Source organism: Pezoporus occidentalis, unplaced genomic scaffold (assembly GCF_034315485.1).
Source record: "Pezoporus occidentalis ecotype Australia unplaced genomic scaffold, CSIRO_AGI_Poc_V1 ctg118, whole genome shotgun sequence".
Classification (NCBI taxonomy): Eukaryota; Metazoa; Chordata; class Aves; order Psittaciformes; family Psittacidae; genus Pezoporus; species Pezoporus occidentalis.
The window spans coordinates 4228429-4246193 of record NW_026912972.1 but is presented as its reverse complement, the minus strand read 5'-3'; the positions used below and the strand labels follow the sequence as shown (position 1 = coordinate 4246193).

The 17765-nt window shown below is 44.0% G+C and overlaps 1 protein-coding gene across 1 annotated transcript in view; it reads left to right on the top strand.

Annotated features, from left to right (window-relative positions):
- Positions 1-17765, top strand: part of TUBGCP2 (tubulin gamma complex component 2) — a 33526-nt gene that overhangs the window by 13904 nt on the left and 1857 nt on the right. The window contains exons 11-17 of the mRNA XM_062603071.1: positions 1190-1370; positions 2017-2189; positions 3522-3650; positions 4995-5115; positions 9260-9403; positions 9975-10103; positions 10963-11126. Of these exons, the coding sequence (XP_062459055.1) occupies positions 1190-1370; positions 2017-2189; positions 3522-3650; positions 4995-5115; positions 9260-9403; positions 9975-10103; positions 10963-11126 (1041 nt within the window). The remainder of the gene's footprint in view (positions 1-1189; positions 1371-2016; positions 2190-3521; positions 3651-4994; positions 5116-9259; positions 9404-9974; positions 10104-10962; positions 11127-17765) is intronic.

Here is a 17765-nt window from a genome sequence, read left to right as displayed (position 1 = left end):
ATCCTTGCTAATGACTGTCATCGTTCCAAGCCTTCTTTGCTTAATAGGACTGTTCAAGAGGCACTGGATTCTAAGTTCTGATGGCACATGTCCTCTGTTGGGCCCATCTATCGCAGTGTAGTGTCAGATTAACATGTTGCTTAGCCTGTCCAGCTGGGGTCAATGTCTGACCTCCTCGTTGTTGAAACAGGGTCTTTGCTAGATCATTCAGCAGCTGTCCTGTGTATAAATGATCTGCTAGGGTGCAAGTGCAGGGGCAGCTGGTTGAGGAGGAAGTTTCCAGTGTATGTTGAGCTTCCAGTGTATGTTGAGCTTCCAGTATATGTGTGAGCTTTGAGGGCTGAAGCGGGATGTTTGATTAAACCCCAGGGAACTGTGACAGATACCGCTTCTCTTCAGTTAAGCAGCAGTACTGATGCTCTCCACTGTCCCAGAAATGTTGGTTGGAAGGACCAACAACCTCAGCAGATCTGTAGTTCAACCTCCTGCTTGAAGTGGGATTGTCACCAGCATTAGGTCAGGTTTTCATTTGGGTTTACACTGTAGGGTGTGTTGGTGGTGTAAGTATCTTTCTCCCCTACCTCTTGTTTCCTCAGTTAACCACTGACTTCCTCATGACTGGGAGAGTTTCCTTGGTTCAAAAGAGTAATGACAATCAGGTAAACAGTGGGGCTGAGCATCTCCCAAATTGACAGTGATCAGGAGTCTGCAATCATCTTGTGTTAAGGATGTGCTGGCCCTAGTTTTGCTTTGAAAGCTGCAGTTACCAGTTACTCCTCTGAGATATCTCCAGGCTTCTGGCCCACTGCAGTTGATTCCCTGGCACCAAGTGAAAATTAAAGTTTATGCATCCTACTGTAGCAGAAGTCAACACAAGTACCTGGAGTACTTAAAAAATCAGCACAGATGCTTGTTCATTCAGAGGAGTTCAGGACTCCGCTCTGAATTGGCAACTGCCTCTTGAATGGATCTGCATGTATCCTAACTGAGGTGGCAGGGAGGAGGACACATGCATAAGACTAGTCTCCAGATTGGTTATTTGTGGCAATGTGTTCTCCATGAAGAGGAACATTTTGTGATCAAACCCAGCAGGCTGGCTGAATTGATTGCTTTTGTCCCTTTAGGTTTAATGTGGATTAACTTGGACTTTTATAAACATAATCAATTGTCCCTTCATTTTCTTGAGCAGATCTATAAAACACTATTTCCTGATGGATCAAGGGGACTTTTTTGTTCACTTCATGGATCTCACAGAAGAGGAACTCAAGAAGCCTGTAGATGACATCATAACCACAAGGCTAGAGGCTCTGCTTGAATTAGCCCTGCGAATGAGCACAGCCAACACAGATCCTTTCAAGGATGATTTAAAGGTAAGCAGAAGGTAATTGAATTTGAGAAGAAGGCTTGCCATGATTTGGGAAGACCTGTGTACCTCTAAGAACCTGCTGAATGTACAGTGATGGAAAAGAGAATTGATGGCTGTCATTTTGTAGACTTTCTCTGGGTTAAGTCCTATTTCATCCAGATTATCAACAGGAAGCACCTCCCCTGGCTGTGTTTTCTTGCTGGTTTCTTGAACATGGAGAAGGTGCTTTTGGGTGGCCCCAGGATGAGGTGTAAGCAGTGGTGTGTCTCTAATGCTTTGTCTCAGCTTGGGTGCTCATGTTGGAGTACAAGAGAACACCCGATTAGAAGTCCTGCCTATTAATGACTGCATCTTTTACAGAAGCAGCACAGAGGCTGTGCCTGGGAAGTGTGAGATCTGGATAAAGAGGTTGAGAGCAAGGGAGAGTGATCAGCGGAGCAGCATGTTGTATGCTGATTGTTAACTGCTACAGCAACACTGCTCTGGTGTCTGCTGCTCCATTCCAGATCATACCATTTACTGTTGCTTCCTTGATTGGTCTGATGACTTGAGAACAACTCTGATAATTTGCACTTCTGCCACATGTCTGTTGCTGTGCAGTAGTTGTGAGTATCCTGTGGCTTCATTTTTTCCCTGCTCTTCCTTTATAGATTGACTTGATGCCCCATGACCTCATTACACAGCTCTTGAGAGTATTGGCTATAGAAACAAAACAAGAGAAGGCTATCATCAGTGCAGATCCCACAGAGCTCACTCTGAGTGGTTTGGAAGCATTTTCCTTTGACTACATTGTTAAGTGGCCTCTGTCCCTTATTATAAACAGGTAAGATACCAATCTGCTGAAGGAATAAAAGGCAAAAGCTTTTGAATGGGAGTGAAGCAAATTTCCACACAGCAAAATACTGGAAAGTCTGTATCTTTAAAGTGATGTCACAAGTTGCTGACTAGCAAGGAATGCTTTGGTGCTTGCTCCACTTGTAGACTATGGAATATGGATTGTGTCTTCAGTAGAACCCAACTAAGGCATGCTTGGAAAGTCAAACTTTGATTTCATATGGTGGAAAGAGAGCTCAAAGGATGCTTTTGCAGCCTGATTTTGCTTGTAACTGGTCACCCAGCTTTCATTTGTCCATGGCTTTCTGAAGTATCTTCCCTGAGATACTTGAACTCTCACAAGAGGATATCCATCCAAGAATCAAACATATCTCAAATGTGGAGAGTGGTAAAAATGCACTTTCTGGTATCCCTGGTTGCCCACTAGTAGGATAAAGGCTGTTGCTATAATTGCTACAGCAAGCTATTTTGCATTTATTTGAGTTATGAGGGACTAAATGAGGGTTCATTTTTCTGTAGGGATTTGCCTCCTGTTTTCCTGGCAAACCCTGTGAGCCAGGGCAATGGGACAAGCAATGTTAGATGAGCAGGGTGACAGATGTGGAATTGGTAAACACCAGCAATTAGTTTGTCCCTTAATTTCCCCTTTAAAGAAGCAGTTGACACAGGGGGACTTTTCTAATGACATGGTGCTTTTGAAATTCTGTCTCTTCCAAAGTGACTGTGTTAGCTCTGATGGTAGCTATGGAAGTGAAAACAGTACTTGGTAAGGTTTCATGAACTGTATCGACTGGAGCTCTGTAGACACCTACACTGAAGTGTCTGAACACAGACCTGAATCCAGTCCCCAGAGCTATAAATAAGCATCCCCATCTGCTTCTGACAGTGCATTGCTGATGGGGTAATGCTGCCTGTAGCTTGGTTACAGCTTTTTCTTCATCTTTTTGGCGAATCCTGGTGAATTGTTTTGCTGACTGTAACCATCTTAGTGCAGTGGGTACATGACCTCAGGCTTTCAGCCCCCTGTCCCAGTGACCTTCCTGCAGGTAGCCCAAGGGAATTGAAGAAGGCGGCTGGTGATGTACCAGCTGGCAGGAAATACAGAGGAGGGACTCCTTGGAGAGAAATTCTTTGGGTTGGCAACTAATGTGATTTTTTTTTTTTCTTTTTCCTTTGGTTTCAATTGTTTCAGTGTGGATCCATGTGGCTGAAGGTGTAAGGAGCATGTTTTGTAATGTCTTTTTGCCTTTGAGCAGGCTTAGCCTTTGCAGCTTAGTCTGTCAATCAGAACAGGGCTTAATCTGGATGGGTTTCTTTCCAGGAAAGCACTGACAAGATACCAAATGCTTTTCAGACACATGTTCTATTGCAAACATGTGGAGAGACAGTTGTGCAATGTTTGGATCAGCAATAAGACGGCCAAGCAATTCTCCCTGCATTCAGCTAAGTGGTATGGCCTTTTTTTCTCCCTTATCAGATGTGAAGGTTTGGGTTTGCTTCTTGCTAGTTAGATCAGATCATTTTGGTGTGAAAATGGTCCTTACAAATTTCTTACGGGCTGAGAGAGATCAAGCCATAACATTTCAGGTTTCAGTAGGAAGTATCTGCTCAATAATCTTTGTGCTGCTCAGCTCATTCCTCTTTGTTGGCATGTAGTTTTGGAAAGGAAGAAGTGGTCTTCAGCTTTAGCACATGGAACAGTTACAGCAGAGCACATCTGTTCACATATAATCCTGGTCACTACTTTAGCATCAGCAAGATTAGTAAGCACCCCAGTAGTTGAAAAGCAACATCTTTCTCTTCTGGCCAGACCCCTAGCAAGGACTTGTGACCTTCACACAGCTTGATTGATATTTGGTCTGATACAGATCGAATAAAGTAAAAACGGTGGGGTGTTTCCCAGCAAATCATTCTATCTTGATCCACCTGTGAGGGTAGACTTTAATGTTTGGATCTGCACTCCAGGTTGCTGGACGCACCTGTTTGGAGAGTGAAGTGGACCCCAGCACTGCAAGGTAGTACCCTTTGCCTTGCCAGTGGCACTTCCTCGTCACAAGTTAACATTGCCTCACCTTAGTCAACAGGACTGTAGCTCTGGTTCTCCTAGAATTGTAGAGGTGTAGCAGAAGAGACCTGTGAGGGTCCCTAGTCCAACCTCCAGCTCACAGGACAACAGCAGGGGACAGGGCAGCCATGGTTGAAAACCCCTATGGTGGGTATCCCCCACCTCTCCTGACACATTTGCTGAACTCAGTTCTTAGTTTGCTATCACAGAGCCTGCATAAATCAACACTGAAAGAACCTGTATATAATCCCACTGTTCTATTTCACCTTAGTGAAATTGCATTAAATACCTTAGATAGCAAGTGATTTGGTTAGATATTTGGATCCCTGAACGTACTGATGCAAGACATAGAATATTTTTAACTGTTCATTTAACAACTAAGGCTGGAAATCATTTATCTGCTTCAATTTTGCCCTACTAATGAGCTTGATAGTTACAGTAATTGCTTTAATATTTAATATTAACAGTCTAGTTGAATATAAGCAAATATTCAAAGTAATTGCCCAGTCTATGACAGGTTCAAAATTCTTGACTCTAGTAATTGAGGGAAAGCCAGTTGAATACGTGGAAAACAGAGACGGTTTGCATTGACTTTATAATCCCTCTCACTCTGCAGCAGTGAATTTGCCAGGACAGAAATATTTAGCTCTGCTTGACTGTGCAAGCCTGGTGATAGTTCTCCATGGCATTTGCTAGCTCTCAGTTGTGTGGGTGTGATTTCTCCCCTAGGTTTGCTGGTGCTTTCACACTGCGGCAGCGGATGCTGAATTTTGTACAGAATATCCAGTATTACATGATGTTTGAAGTGATGGAGCCAACATGGCACATTCTTGAGAAGAACCTGAAGCTGGTGAGTGTGTGCGTGCTCGAGAGAAGTCGGAACAGAAGTCTTAAGTTAACAAATTTGCTCCAGGGAAAAAATGCCTAATGCAGGAGTCTGCTAGTTTTGTTGGAGGCACTTCAGTATCTGGGAACTGTTTTTATCACACTGCAAAGGCTGCTGCTGTTCTGCATCACCTTTCTGATTTATTAGTCATATATCCCTTTCCTGTGTGGCATCTTCCTATCTATGTCCAGTTCTTAATCTGCACCTTGTTATGAGAAGGTGGTGTTCTGCTGAAAAGGAAGAAAACTATGGAAAAGGAAGAAGGATACAGGGTGCAATGATCGTGAACTGGTCCAGATATCTTCAGTTGATTCCTTGGCTGACTTACAGTGCTCTTAAAAGCAAAGTCTGTGCTTTCTTTTCCTTGAAGCTGCCACGGACTGGCATGTTGGGACTGTTTTAAAGCAGGGCCTTCCTTATTCAGGAGGCTATTCTACATGTATATCCCCATACGGGAGGCTATTCCACAGGTATATTCCCACTGCAGGGAGAACTTTTCTGCTCTGGTGGTACCTGGGAGAGGCTAAGCTCACTTCCCGCTGAGTTTTATGGCTGCCAGAGAGGGTATCTGGGCAAAGCATGCCTGGCATCATTTTGGTTCCTATCACAGATGTACTGTTCTGAGCTGTGGGATTTTCCAGGTGTGCTACAGAGTATTTCTGGTTTCCTAATGCAAGTCAGTAACTTCTCCAGAAGTTAACTCTTTGCCGTAGCAATAACTGCAAGAATTGTTTTTTATCTCCTGATAGGCATGTGAGATGGCTTTATTATCTCAGAGGTGAGCACATTCTCAGCTAATGTCCCACCTGCCTGTTTTAAATCAAGAATGAGAAGACATTGGGAGTTTGTCTTTCAAAACAGGCTAGTGAAGAAGCCCATAAAGGGTCTTCTCATGTCTGGTTTCATTCTCATCAGATTTGTTGTTTCCGTCCTCAACAACAGAGAAAACAATCTGTCACCAAACAGATCAAGGACTATTCTGTCTCTCCAGAGCAAGCTCTTCTCTCCCTTCCTCTTTTACCTGACTGTGGTAAAGATCTAGACTTTTGGGTCATGCAGAGTTATTGTTGAAGTTCAACAGACAAATGAAGGATGATGCCTGAGCACTGGCAGATCTTCTGAAGGCCACAGCAAGCAGATGTATCTTGTTTAGATAGAGCGTTTTGTCAGGGGAGGGAATCTGACCTGATGCCATCTCCTTCATGCCAAGAGACAACTTGAGAAGGTCTTTAGGAAGTGCTGTCTGTGAGTTCTGTATGTCTTGGTGTATACCACTCAACACAGGCAAGGGCTGTGCCAGGCAGTGCTTAATTAATTAAAGCAGGTGATCAGTGATCCATTCCTCAAGCTTGCTTATTTTGCAGCATAACCTTTGTGATGGCTGTAGTGATTTTCCTTATCTCAAGTGACACTGTGTCCCTCTTGGTCCTTCTCAACTTCCTTACCCACTGTGGGGCTGCTGTGTTGGGACTGGTGTTAGGGTGCCCCAGCTATTGTGAGGAAACAGGAGACAGATGTACATCACCTTTTTATTCTTCCCTCTGGTGGTCATCCTGTGATCAGACACTTCTTTTCCTCTTGTACTGTGAAAAAAAACAACATATAGAATCATAGAACAGTCAGGGTTGGAAAGGACCTTAACATCATCCAGTTCCAACCCCCCTGCCATGGGCAGGGACACCTCACACTAAACCATCTCACCCAAGGCCCTGTCCAGCTTGGCCTTGAACACCGCCAGGGATGGAGCATTCACAAGTTCCCTGGGCAACGTGTTCCAGTGCCTCACCTCCCTTACAGTAAAGAGCTTCTTCCTTATATCAAATCTAAACTTCCCCTGTTTAAGTTTTAACCCATTAACCCTTGTCCTGTCACTACAGTCTCTAATGATGAGTCCCTCCCCAGCATCCCTATAGGCTCCCTTCAGATACTGGAAGGCTGCTATAAGATATGCTGTATCTGAGGTACCAAACAGCTCAAATCTCCTTCTGCCATCTCCATCAAGCCTCAGCGTCTCTCTGATGAGCCTTCAATGTCAAGTCACCCTTAGTTTCTACTGTGTACCTGGGAATTGTTCTGGAGTCAGCTAACCACCATTTTCTGATGCCCTGGCATCCTTTTTCCTGGATCCAGGTGTAGGATTATGAATTTAGCTGCATATTCTTGGTGAGGACTTCTGAACAAGAAGAGTTTATACGTTAAGCTTCTGGATTATCTGAAAGAAGGGTATTTTCTTAATTTTATTCTAAGTTTAGGTTTTCAAAACGTAATTCTCAGTTTACTTTACTTGCATTGAGGCACTTGTTCAAGGTATCCTGTCCCAGGTTCTTCCATATTGATGTCCTTTCAGTCTCTGCTGATTCCAGGTGTCCTAGAGGAGGCTGTTAAATACAGTAGGCATGCTGTCTGTACTGAGGACATTCCCTGTTCAGAAAAGACAATTTTCTGACTCTTTCTGTCTGAAGATCCCTCTTTGCTTTGGCTCTCAACCGTTGAGTTTCTTTGCTCCTTTAGAGCTATTAGCACTGTTGCAGCATTTTTATTTCAGTTCCAAAAAGGAGTTTGCCAATTTATAGTTTGTCAAAGGAAAACATCTGCAGACCAAACCTTCTTGATAGCCCAAGTGGGCAGAATTTTTCTCAAGCTATGGAACATCTGTGAGCTTCTTTAGCCTGCTAGAGATGCTGAGATAGCAGGTATAAGGTGACTTTGCTGGCTCTGGAAAAAGGTGTTTAATGTCTGTATGGCAAGAAGGAGAAGCCTAGCAAAGTCTTTGAGGTTTAATCCAAATGTCTATTTGTCACCCATCCTCATCAGTGTCCTTCAAGGCTTTTAAATCTCTGGGAGATAGAGCATGCCCTCTACCACTGCTGGGGCAGGAGAAGTCTGGTGCCTGTGGGTCAGATGGTGCCACAGGTACACATGAGTTGAGCAACTCGACACTGCCAGCTAAAGAAGCTGTTTAAGCAACCACTTTGTTAGGCAGCCCTTTAAAAGAGCTGCTCACCGTGACATATCCCAGCTCCTGGGTTAAATCTTACTTGATTTAAATAAAAGTATCATGTATTTCCAAACAGAGAATGCAGAACTAGCTCTTTAACCTCCATAGCCAGACTGGGGTAGTCTTTTCCTTTCATTTGTATTTTAGGAGGGAAAAGGATGATCCTCACTTGTCTCATGTAGTGGTTTATGCTGTTTTTTCATTTGCCAGAACTCTCTTGTGCGTTTCCACTTGAAGTTAAGGTGCTTTCTTTCTAAGGCTGTAACTAGTATCTTCATCTTCAAAACATCGTCTTCATCCACACAACTAGCATCTTCATTGCATTAGAAAACAGCGTTTATCCCTCTTCTGTACTAGTTGTTTGAAAGGTTACAGGGTTGGTTTTTTTCTTTACCATTGATTCTTATGTAGCAGTGTGAATGCCTTGGCAATTTTAGTTCTTTCCAAAGCTTGACTTGTGTTCTCAGCTTCAGCACATCCTGTAACTGTACAGAGTGATAGGGGATTTTGAATCTATCATTTAAAACCTGAGACTGAAACAGCCCCTTGAAGTAGCAGAGCTAGACAGAAATCTTGGAGAATCCTTGCAACACTTCATGTCCCAGTTCCTTATTGTGCTCCTAAAATATGTTTCTGAATAACCTGTATGTTTTAAGCCTCCTAAACTTACTGGCATTTGAGGTTCTTTGATTTATTTTTCTCTTTTCCACTTACTGCAGCTGACTACTGAGATGGTGAAGGTAGGAGTGGGCATGACAAGCAGATTGAAAAGCAAAGGAAGTGCATGTTCATAAATCAGATAGCTCCATTCTGAGCCTCCTTTCTAGTGGAGGGCTTGGGTGATTAAAGAAAACATAATTTTGTTGAGAAGGTAATGTGACAAATCCAAGGGTAAATAGCCTGTGGAGGGCAGTTGAATGCAGTAGTGCAAATGCAGTGTCCATCTCTGGATGTTTCTCAAAGATGGAAGATATATGAGAAATCTCTCAACATGCCCTAGAGCAGGTTTAGAAGGTCACTGTCAGAGGCAGGGTGCTGGGTTAGAGCTTTGGTCCGGTGCAGAACAGCAGTCCTGGTTTGTTTTTTCATTATTGCACTATACCATCACAGGCATCTAATATTGATGATGTCCTGAGCCACCACACAAGCTTCTTGGATAACTGCTTGAAGGACTGCATGCTGACCAACCCAGAGCTGCTGAAGATATTCTCCAAGCTGATGTCTGTCTGTGTCATGTTCACAAACTGCATGCAGGTATGTACAGCCTCCCCATATTGACCTTGACACTGCCAGCCAGCTAGGACAGTCCATTTATATGGACAATCCCTCTTGTCCTTGATGCACATGAAAGAGCCTCTGTTCCTCCCACCAGCAGGCTTTAGACTGTGCATCCTTTCTCCCACATAGTTTCTGTGGCTTCTCCCTCCACAGAATTCTCTATGCTCTTCTTTTTTCAGTGTTGGGATCAGGTTCGTATGAACGGAATTTCCTCTCTTCAGCCAGTCGTGCAGCAGAATATGAGGTGTAAGTTGTAGGGCTCTGTAGTTTCTAGCATGCTTTCTTCAGGGTCAGGCAAGAACTGGTGGTTGGACCCGTGGAGACTGATCTCTGTGGGCACACTTTAGCCCATAGCTTTAAAAAAGACCCCAAACAACACCTTTCTTTGGGTTTAGGGAGCTTTGTGTATTAATATCACAAAATTAATCTCAGAGGTAGCTTTCGCAAGGTAGCTAGCTGCAGGGCCAGCAGAACTGAGTCAGCCTTGTGCTTTGCCATAACTGAAAGAAGGGGTCTAAACATTTGCACACCCCTCTGCTCTTCCAAGAGGTTCACCCAGAGCATGAAGCTGGATAGTGAGATGGACCGGCTCACCCTGGAGCATGGCACAATGCTGGGCCCACCAACAGAGGAGGAGCGTGCTGAAGAGACTGCAAAGAAGAAGCTGACTAACAAGGTGGGATGCAGATGGACAACTGGGTCCTTTTCCCTGTGGGTGCTGCCTGGGTTGCAGTCTGGTCAGGGTAGCTGTCTTACTTCTTGCAGATAGACCTTCCTAGTTTCTAGAGCATCTATGGCCCCAAAAGCAGAATCTTTACAGAATTACATTTTTGAGGGTAGTGTGAAGTGCTGCTGGTGTTCTCAAAGTCTGTTTTGAAAACCCTTTCTCCTACAGCAGTCCCTACACTTGCTTTTAAGTCCTTAGTTGTATTTTCAGCTGTACAGTGGGTACCCACGTACAGGCTTTCTGCAACTTGAGTACTTTGTTATTTCCAGAGCTAACACTTTGTGATGGATGAGCCAATACACTGTTGGGTGTGACTCTTTGTACTCCACCCCCTTCACATCTTTGGTATCTGTCTAGTTCATATTTCTCTATGTAGACGCACGTGTACTAAGCGATTTGGCCTGCTCTGCGCTCAGCATGTTGCCACCTGTCCTGCTGAAAGCCCCTGTCCTGGCACACAGCTGGTAGGGTCCATCACACTGCAAGGCAGGTAGAGTGCTCCAGAGGTTACAGGCTGTCATAGGCAACACTCCCTTCTGTTTACTGGGTTTTCCTTCTTGAAAATAAATAATGACAGCATATATTTGAGGATAAGTGTACTGGGATCTACTCCGGGATTCTCCCAGATAGGCATAGCAAGGTTTCTAACAGCCAAGACCTTTGAAGGATTTATTTTGGTGGCTGAGCAACTGTTAAACTCTATGGCAGTTTTTTTGAGCAGGTTAAGAAATATGGAAGAAATAATTGCATCTCTTTGGCAAGTGCAAATCAGCAAACACATGGGGCCACTATGCCTTTGTCTTGGTAGCTTTTGGCAGAGCATGCTGACAACCTCCACCTGACATCTGGCTTTGAAGCAACAATCAACAAGTTTGATAGCAATTTCTCAACCCATCTGCTGGACCTGTTGGACAAACTGAGCGTTTACAGCACCAATGACTGTGAGCACAGCATGCTCAACATCATCTACAGGTGAGCCAGTAGTTTTCTCGCTGTAACTTCCCTTCTGTGGTTCCCAAATGCAGCTCAGGAAGGATAAATTGTTGTTTATAACTATGCATGTCTGCCCCATCAATGGAAACACTAAAATCACAAGAAATCTTGCTTTGCATTTCAATGCAATGCTTAAAACCCTCCCACATTCCTTTGATCTATGTGAAATGTGTCTATTAATGTTGTAAATGTAACACAAGTGTTAGTTTTATTGGGGATTGTCTCAATGTGTAGTCAGTGAATAAGCTCATTCCTGAATACAGCATGACTATTCCAATATGATAAAATGATGCAAGGGCTTGATTGTAAGTGGCTATTTTGTTTTAAGTTCACACCTTTTATGTATTTAAATAAGCATCCCTTAATAGGAATTAAGGTTTTTGTAGTTGCCTCATCTACTAGCTTCAGAGAGATAGAGAAAATTAGATGAGATGCACAAGGCCTTTTTTGGAAGGATAAACATTTGGTTTTGCTGTAAGGGTCATACGTATTAGTGTTGTTGGGCTTTGTAAGATCTGTGCTATAGATTGGTGTAGCATGGAGGGACCTGCCCTCATACATCTAGCTTTGAAGAACCATAGATAATGCTCTAAGAGCATTACTCTGCGAGTTGAGCCCATGTTCTATGCCAGCAGAATGCTTCTCACTCTGATCCTCTAGTGTGAGATGTCCCTGTCCATGGCAGGGGCTTGAAAATGGATAATCTTAAAGTCCTTTCCAACCCAAACCATTCTGTGGTTCTATGAGTCTATGATCCTGCTACCCTGAACATCCATTAGGTTCTTCATGCTGGCTGTGAGCCCAGCTGTAGTCTTATTTTCATGTATAAACAGCTGCTATTGGTCCAGCCAGAAATTCAGGTCATGTTTAAGTGTCAGTTGTTTCCTTTCATCTTTTTATGAGGAAAGCCCTTGTTTTACCAAGGAGCACTCCCTACTTATAAGAATAATTTTTGTCTAAATCTGTAATGTTTTTCAGTGGTGGACATGCTAGAATCAGTTGTTAGTGATACATAATTTTGTTCATAAATGTGCCCAATAACTGGTAAATCACATGCATTTCCTTTCTTCCCTTGGTGCTGTAGGGATTCGTGCCCCAATCCTTCTTTTTAACCACATAGGACTAAAGGGTACTTTGAGCTTTTTCCTGTTCTTTGTCCTATGTTTTGTTTTATTTAACTGTAGTGTTATTGCTCCTCTGCTTCGTTTGGTTTTTGTGAACTGTACTTTTTGTTGGTCGTTCTCATCCTTTAGCTTAACCTTCAGGAAAACAATAAGAATATGAACCTGCAACCATTAAGTACTGTTCTCTGCCCTCCTGTGTCAGATGTCTTTTATGGATAGCTGATAACCCTTACACCTCTGTTGAGATGTGATACACTGGAAAACAGAGAGAGAAAAGGTTTAGGAATGGGGTTTTTTTGAAGCAGGTTGGTGTCTGCTCCTCATCCTGTGTCTCTTGAAGCTTTCATTGTCCTTTTGTAACAGCATCTGACAGGGCTGTCCAGGATTCCTGGTATCAACCTCTGCAAATACTGTTTTGTGAACTTTTTGATTAGCAGCTACCATGTGTTTACCCAGCCCTTAGCCTCCTGCATCAGCATCTGCTGCTCTGAGGACATGGTCACAGCTGAGACCAAGGTTGAACACTGAAACCTGTCATCTCTGTTACTATGGATGCTTACAGGAGATGAGTCTAACCCACCAGCTCCCTCACCACTGTAGAGAATTACATGCCTTGTCTTCTTCTTTGTAGGATTGTATTCCTTATTTATTGGGGGCAGGGATACTCACAGGCATCTGAAAGGAAATGAAGTGCTTGCTGCTCTGAACTTTCCTGCTTCCATTCCCTGTCAGAATAGGAGCTTTTATTCCAGCCACCAGAACTGCCCTTGTTGGTTGATTCTCAATCCCTGAACTGGGAGGGTAGGAGAGGGCCCCTTCTCTACAGTTGAAATAACACTGATTCACTGTTTCTGAAGTGACTGGAGTCAGAGGTCTCCTTACCACGGAAGTTCTTCAAGGTGAGGCCCCAACAGTACAAGTGATTGCTGTTCCTTTCAGGACTAACCAGGACAGCTAAATCTGCATTTCCTTTTCAGAAATGATGGTGCAGCCTTCTGAACATTTTATGTCGACCTTTATTTGCTTGGGCATCACTGTATCATCACTGGGCTGTTGTAGACTGCAGGCAGGATCTACCTGTAAAATTGTCAGGCCAGGGGGATTAAGCTCTTAGGCTCCTCTTGCTGCCATCACTCCTAGGTGTTACAGTGGCATCCAGAGTCAGGCTAGATTCAGGGATTGAGACTATAAGTAGTTGAGTCATCAGGCAAGAACATTTACTCCTCCTCAGTGTTCCAGCTCTGCCTCCTTCTTTATCAAGCGCTTACATTTTTATCATTACCAGCACAAGTTCTAACAGATGGGCTTTTTCATGATGCTCCATCCAGAGATCTTAATGGCAACTAACGCCATGATCCAGCCACTTGGACATCACTACAGGTCACGCAGGGCATGGCCAACACAGTGTTGAGGACCAAGTCACCTGCTCTTTTAATAGAAGAGCATCATGACCCCACAGTCCTTGAGTCTTGCAAAGAAAGAGCATATGGAGATTGTTCCATTGGTGGGATCACCCAGCTGGGTCCAAGGCTGGAGCTGGTTCTCAGCTTACTCAAGAAGACAACAAGAAGTCCTTTTCATCACGCAGCAGCAGAAGCCCTGCAGCCTTCCATCACACTCTATCATGTGTGATGCCAGACACTGATGTAAGGCCTTTTCTGACAGTAGCTCCTGTCAGCACTGCTCCTACACTTAGCATCAGAAGTTCACCTCTTCCGTCATTGCTTCCGTGCCCTTGTGTCAATTTTGTGCATCTACCAGGACAATGGGATGAGTACCATAGAGTCTGGCTGTGTATCTTACGCAGTTGTGGGTCCATGGTACCATGGTCTGGAGCTATCCTCCACCACACAGATGTTTTAGTGCTTCACAGGCTGCACACAAGTGTTAGCTGTGGCAGGAGGTGACTTGTGAGCTGTGGAAGCTCTGGAACCAGCGCTTACAAATATGGAGAGGTTGGTTTTCACACGAGTGTTTCCTGCTTCAGGAGAAAGGAGAAGTTTGGTGATTCAGGAAGGTTCTGAGAAAATGCTTCTCCGAGCAGTTTGCATTGAGAACAATGACCTAAGCTGTAACCAGATGTTCAGAAGAGGGGCTGAGTTAATTGCCCCCCCAGTATTTCCATGCCCCAGCTGTGTCCAAGGGCTGCAGAGTCTTTATGCCATCAGGACTGTCATCACTATCAAGACCCCTGATCTGGGATTACATGAGTCCAAGATGTTGGACACAGATGGACCTTTACTGACAAACCAGATGTCCCCATTTCCTTAACTGGAATACCGCATGTTAACAGGCCATGCAACAGAACATGTCTTTCCATTTCTACAGGCTGCTCAGTAATGTTTTAGAGAGTAGAAGTCCCATGATGAATGCCCAGACGTGACATTTAGCTCTCATTCAGTCTGTAGAGATTATTGGATCGAGTCCTGGACTCTATGGCAACAGGAACCCAAGAACCAGAGCGGAGATGGTTGCCATCTGAAATAACACATTTGATAGAGAGCTGGAGCAGTTTATAAGATATATCAGTGCTTTTTTATAAATTATAACCTTTTTATATGGCTGCTTTTCAAGGGTGATGATCAACATGTAAGATAGATAACAAAATATCCCTTTTATTCATAATTCTGGGCCTGTGCTTTTCCTTATTTGGCCTGGTTAGTATTTATTCAGTTTACAGTACTGAATCCATCATATCTGTAGCACCAAACAAGAGAAGACAGAGATCCTGATGGTTTCCTTCAAAGCAGGAAAGCTCACACATTAACTCACAGATCGTCAGTGTGCTGAAGTGCTGCTGAGGTGCCTTGGCTACATTGCTAGCAGTGGTGACAGAGGGTTTGGCAACAGCAGAGAAATCTTCAGTCACTTCTTCATTGAGTAGTGAAAGGAGAATGATTACAGCATTAGTTTGTCATACTTTGTCAGAAGGATTACTTAATTCCAAATACTTAGAAATCTGACCCATCAAGTACTGTTAGCATTCATCAGATATCCTTCCTTAAAACAGTTTGGAGGAAATGGCAGTGACTGAGCTTAGAGTATGAAGTGATGCAAACCCCAGTGAAAAAAGCTCCAGCTGCAATGCAAGAAACAAGTGTAAGCAGAGTTTGAGGAAGTACCGTGTGGATTCTTAAGAGGGAGTTGCCAAAGATCATTTAACCCTAAACGTACAGCTGGAAGGGAAGCAAAGCAAAATTCAAGAAGTTTGGAATAAAGCAAATTTAGAAATGGAGCAGGTCCTCAAAGAAAGGATATGGGGCTGGGCTCTGTTCCCAAGGAACAAGGGATGGGACAAGAGGAAACAGCCTCAAGCTGCACCAGGGTAGGTTTAAATGGAGCTGAGGAACAATTCCTTCCCCAGAGGGTGCTCAGGCATTGGAACAGGCTGCCCAGGGCAGTGCTGGAGTCACCGTCCCTGCAAGTGTTCACACACTGTGGAGACGAGGCCTCAGTGCCATGGGTTAGTGGTGGCCTTGGCAGTGCGGGGAACAGTTGGACTGGATGAGCTTAAAGGGCTTTTCCAACCTTTTTGATTCTATGGTTCTGTGATTCTCTGATGTCCTGGCCTTATATTTGAATCAAAGTTTGGTAAATGTGCCTGCCTCAGTGTCAGGTTTCCTTTGTACAACTCCTAAAGGACGGAAGAGACATAAGCTTTTCAACCAGGATAGAGCAACAGATAAATTCCATCTGTCGAATCTCTGTTTTCTGCAGACACCAAAAAATGTCAAGGAACAATTTGTTGCCATTTGTGTGAGGTTGTTAAGCAACATGAAACTCAAATATTGTGCCCATTCACTTAGTATTGAAGCAACTTAATTTGAGAGCAACTTTTGTGTGATTCACAGGCTTATATCAACTATTGCTTAGTGTTCCAGGGCACATCTCTTTAAGAGCTGCATGTCTTAGTTGGCTTGATAGTGCAGAAATGTGCCTAGGAGAGGTCACAGCAGGCATGGAGCTGGGTGGTTTTGTGGCATCGTTTTAGATTATCAGGGAGACAGGATTATGATATTGCTGCTGTTGCCTTCTGCTGCAAAAATGGTTTTAATCTGAATAAATAAAAGTGTGATTTAAGAAAGCTCGATGGCAAGGTTCACTCTATTACTTGCTACACAGATGAAGCATGCAAAGGAAAACTGGCTTAGAAAAGTGTTTACACAGAGACTGAAGACACAAAAGACTTAAGGGAGACTGTCGTGTCTTAAGCCCCTCTGCTAACCAAGCAGCAGGCAGCCCCTCAATCACCCCTTGCCCCCTTCAGGGGGATGGGGAGGAGAACCTGAAAAGGTGTAAAAAAGCTGTGGGTTGAGAGAAAAATGGTTTAATAATTGAAATAAAAGTTGTTGTTGATGATGATGATAATAGGGAAGGAGGAAAGGAGGGGGAAGCAATAAACCCCACCACTCCAAGGAAGAAACCAAATGCTGCACAGTGCAATTGCTCACCAGCCGCTGATTGATGCCCAACTCATCCCACAGCAGCTATTAGTGGCTCCCCACTCAGTCCCCCCAGTTTCTATACTGGGCATGATGGGCTGTGGTATGGAATACCCCTTTGGCCGGATCAGGTCAAGTGTCCTGTCTCTGCTTCCTCCCGGCTTCTTGTGCCCCTCCTCACTGGCAGAGCATGAGACTGAAAAGACCTTGATTTAGAGTAACAATTAGAACAATTGGAGACCCTCCCATTGAGTCATGAGGTTCAGAGTGATCCCCCCCTTGCTTTCTAACCTCCTCATAGATCTTAGGTGGGGCTAGGTTCAATCTTTGTCTCAGATTTGGACAACAGTTTATGTCTAAAAGAAATAATCACATGGATTTCATTTAGTGTTAATTCCACATGTTATCAGTCACTTACTGAGGATCTGTTGCAGATCATCTCTCTGCCTTGGGTAGTAAGGAGGGATCTGCCAGTCTCAGGTAAGGAATCTCAAACCTTGCAAGGCATCCCAGCTCAAGGATGGAATTACCTGGCATGCAGACCAACTGCAGCGCAGAGAGAACTTGAATTGATCCAAAGATCTGTCATTAGCAGATGACAGCTCTCTCTGCTTTGAAGAGCAATCTGAAGAGGCCTCTCAGCTCCAGGAGAGATCACAGGCATGCAGCAGCCTTGCTGCCTATCAAAGAGAGCTCAAAGAAGGCTCATTTAAGCTGCCTTTTTTATGTAATAAAGTGGTTGGCTTGTAATCAAATTGCACACAGTGGGAAAGGTATGCTTGAGACTCCTTGTACCCACTGCTTTCTTTGGTCCTTCGTAAATGAGTCTTGGAAAAGCCATGTGCTATGCATGTGTTAATGGCGTGATCAGTGCTCCAGGCTCATATTCATCGATGCTTTCTGGGTCACTTTGCCCTTGGTGGGTTTCCTGGAGGAGTTCTTGCCCTGGCTACAGTTCAGGCTTTCACCTCCTTTGGAGCCTGTACCAAACTACTGCTGGTTTGGTTTAGGTGGTTGAGTGCATCTCCTGCTTTGGAGAGGCATTTACAGGT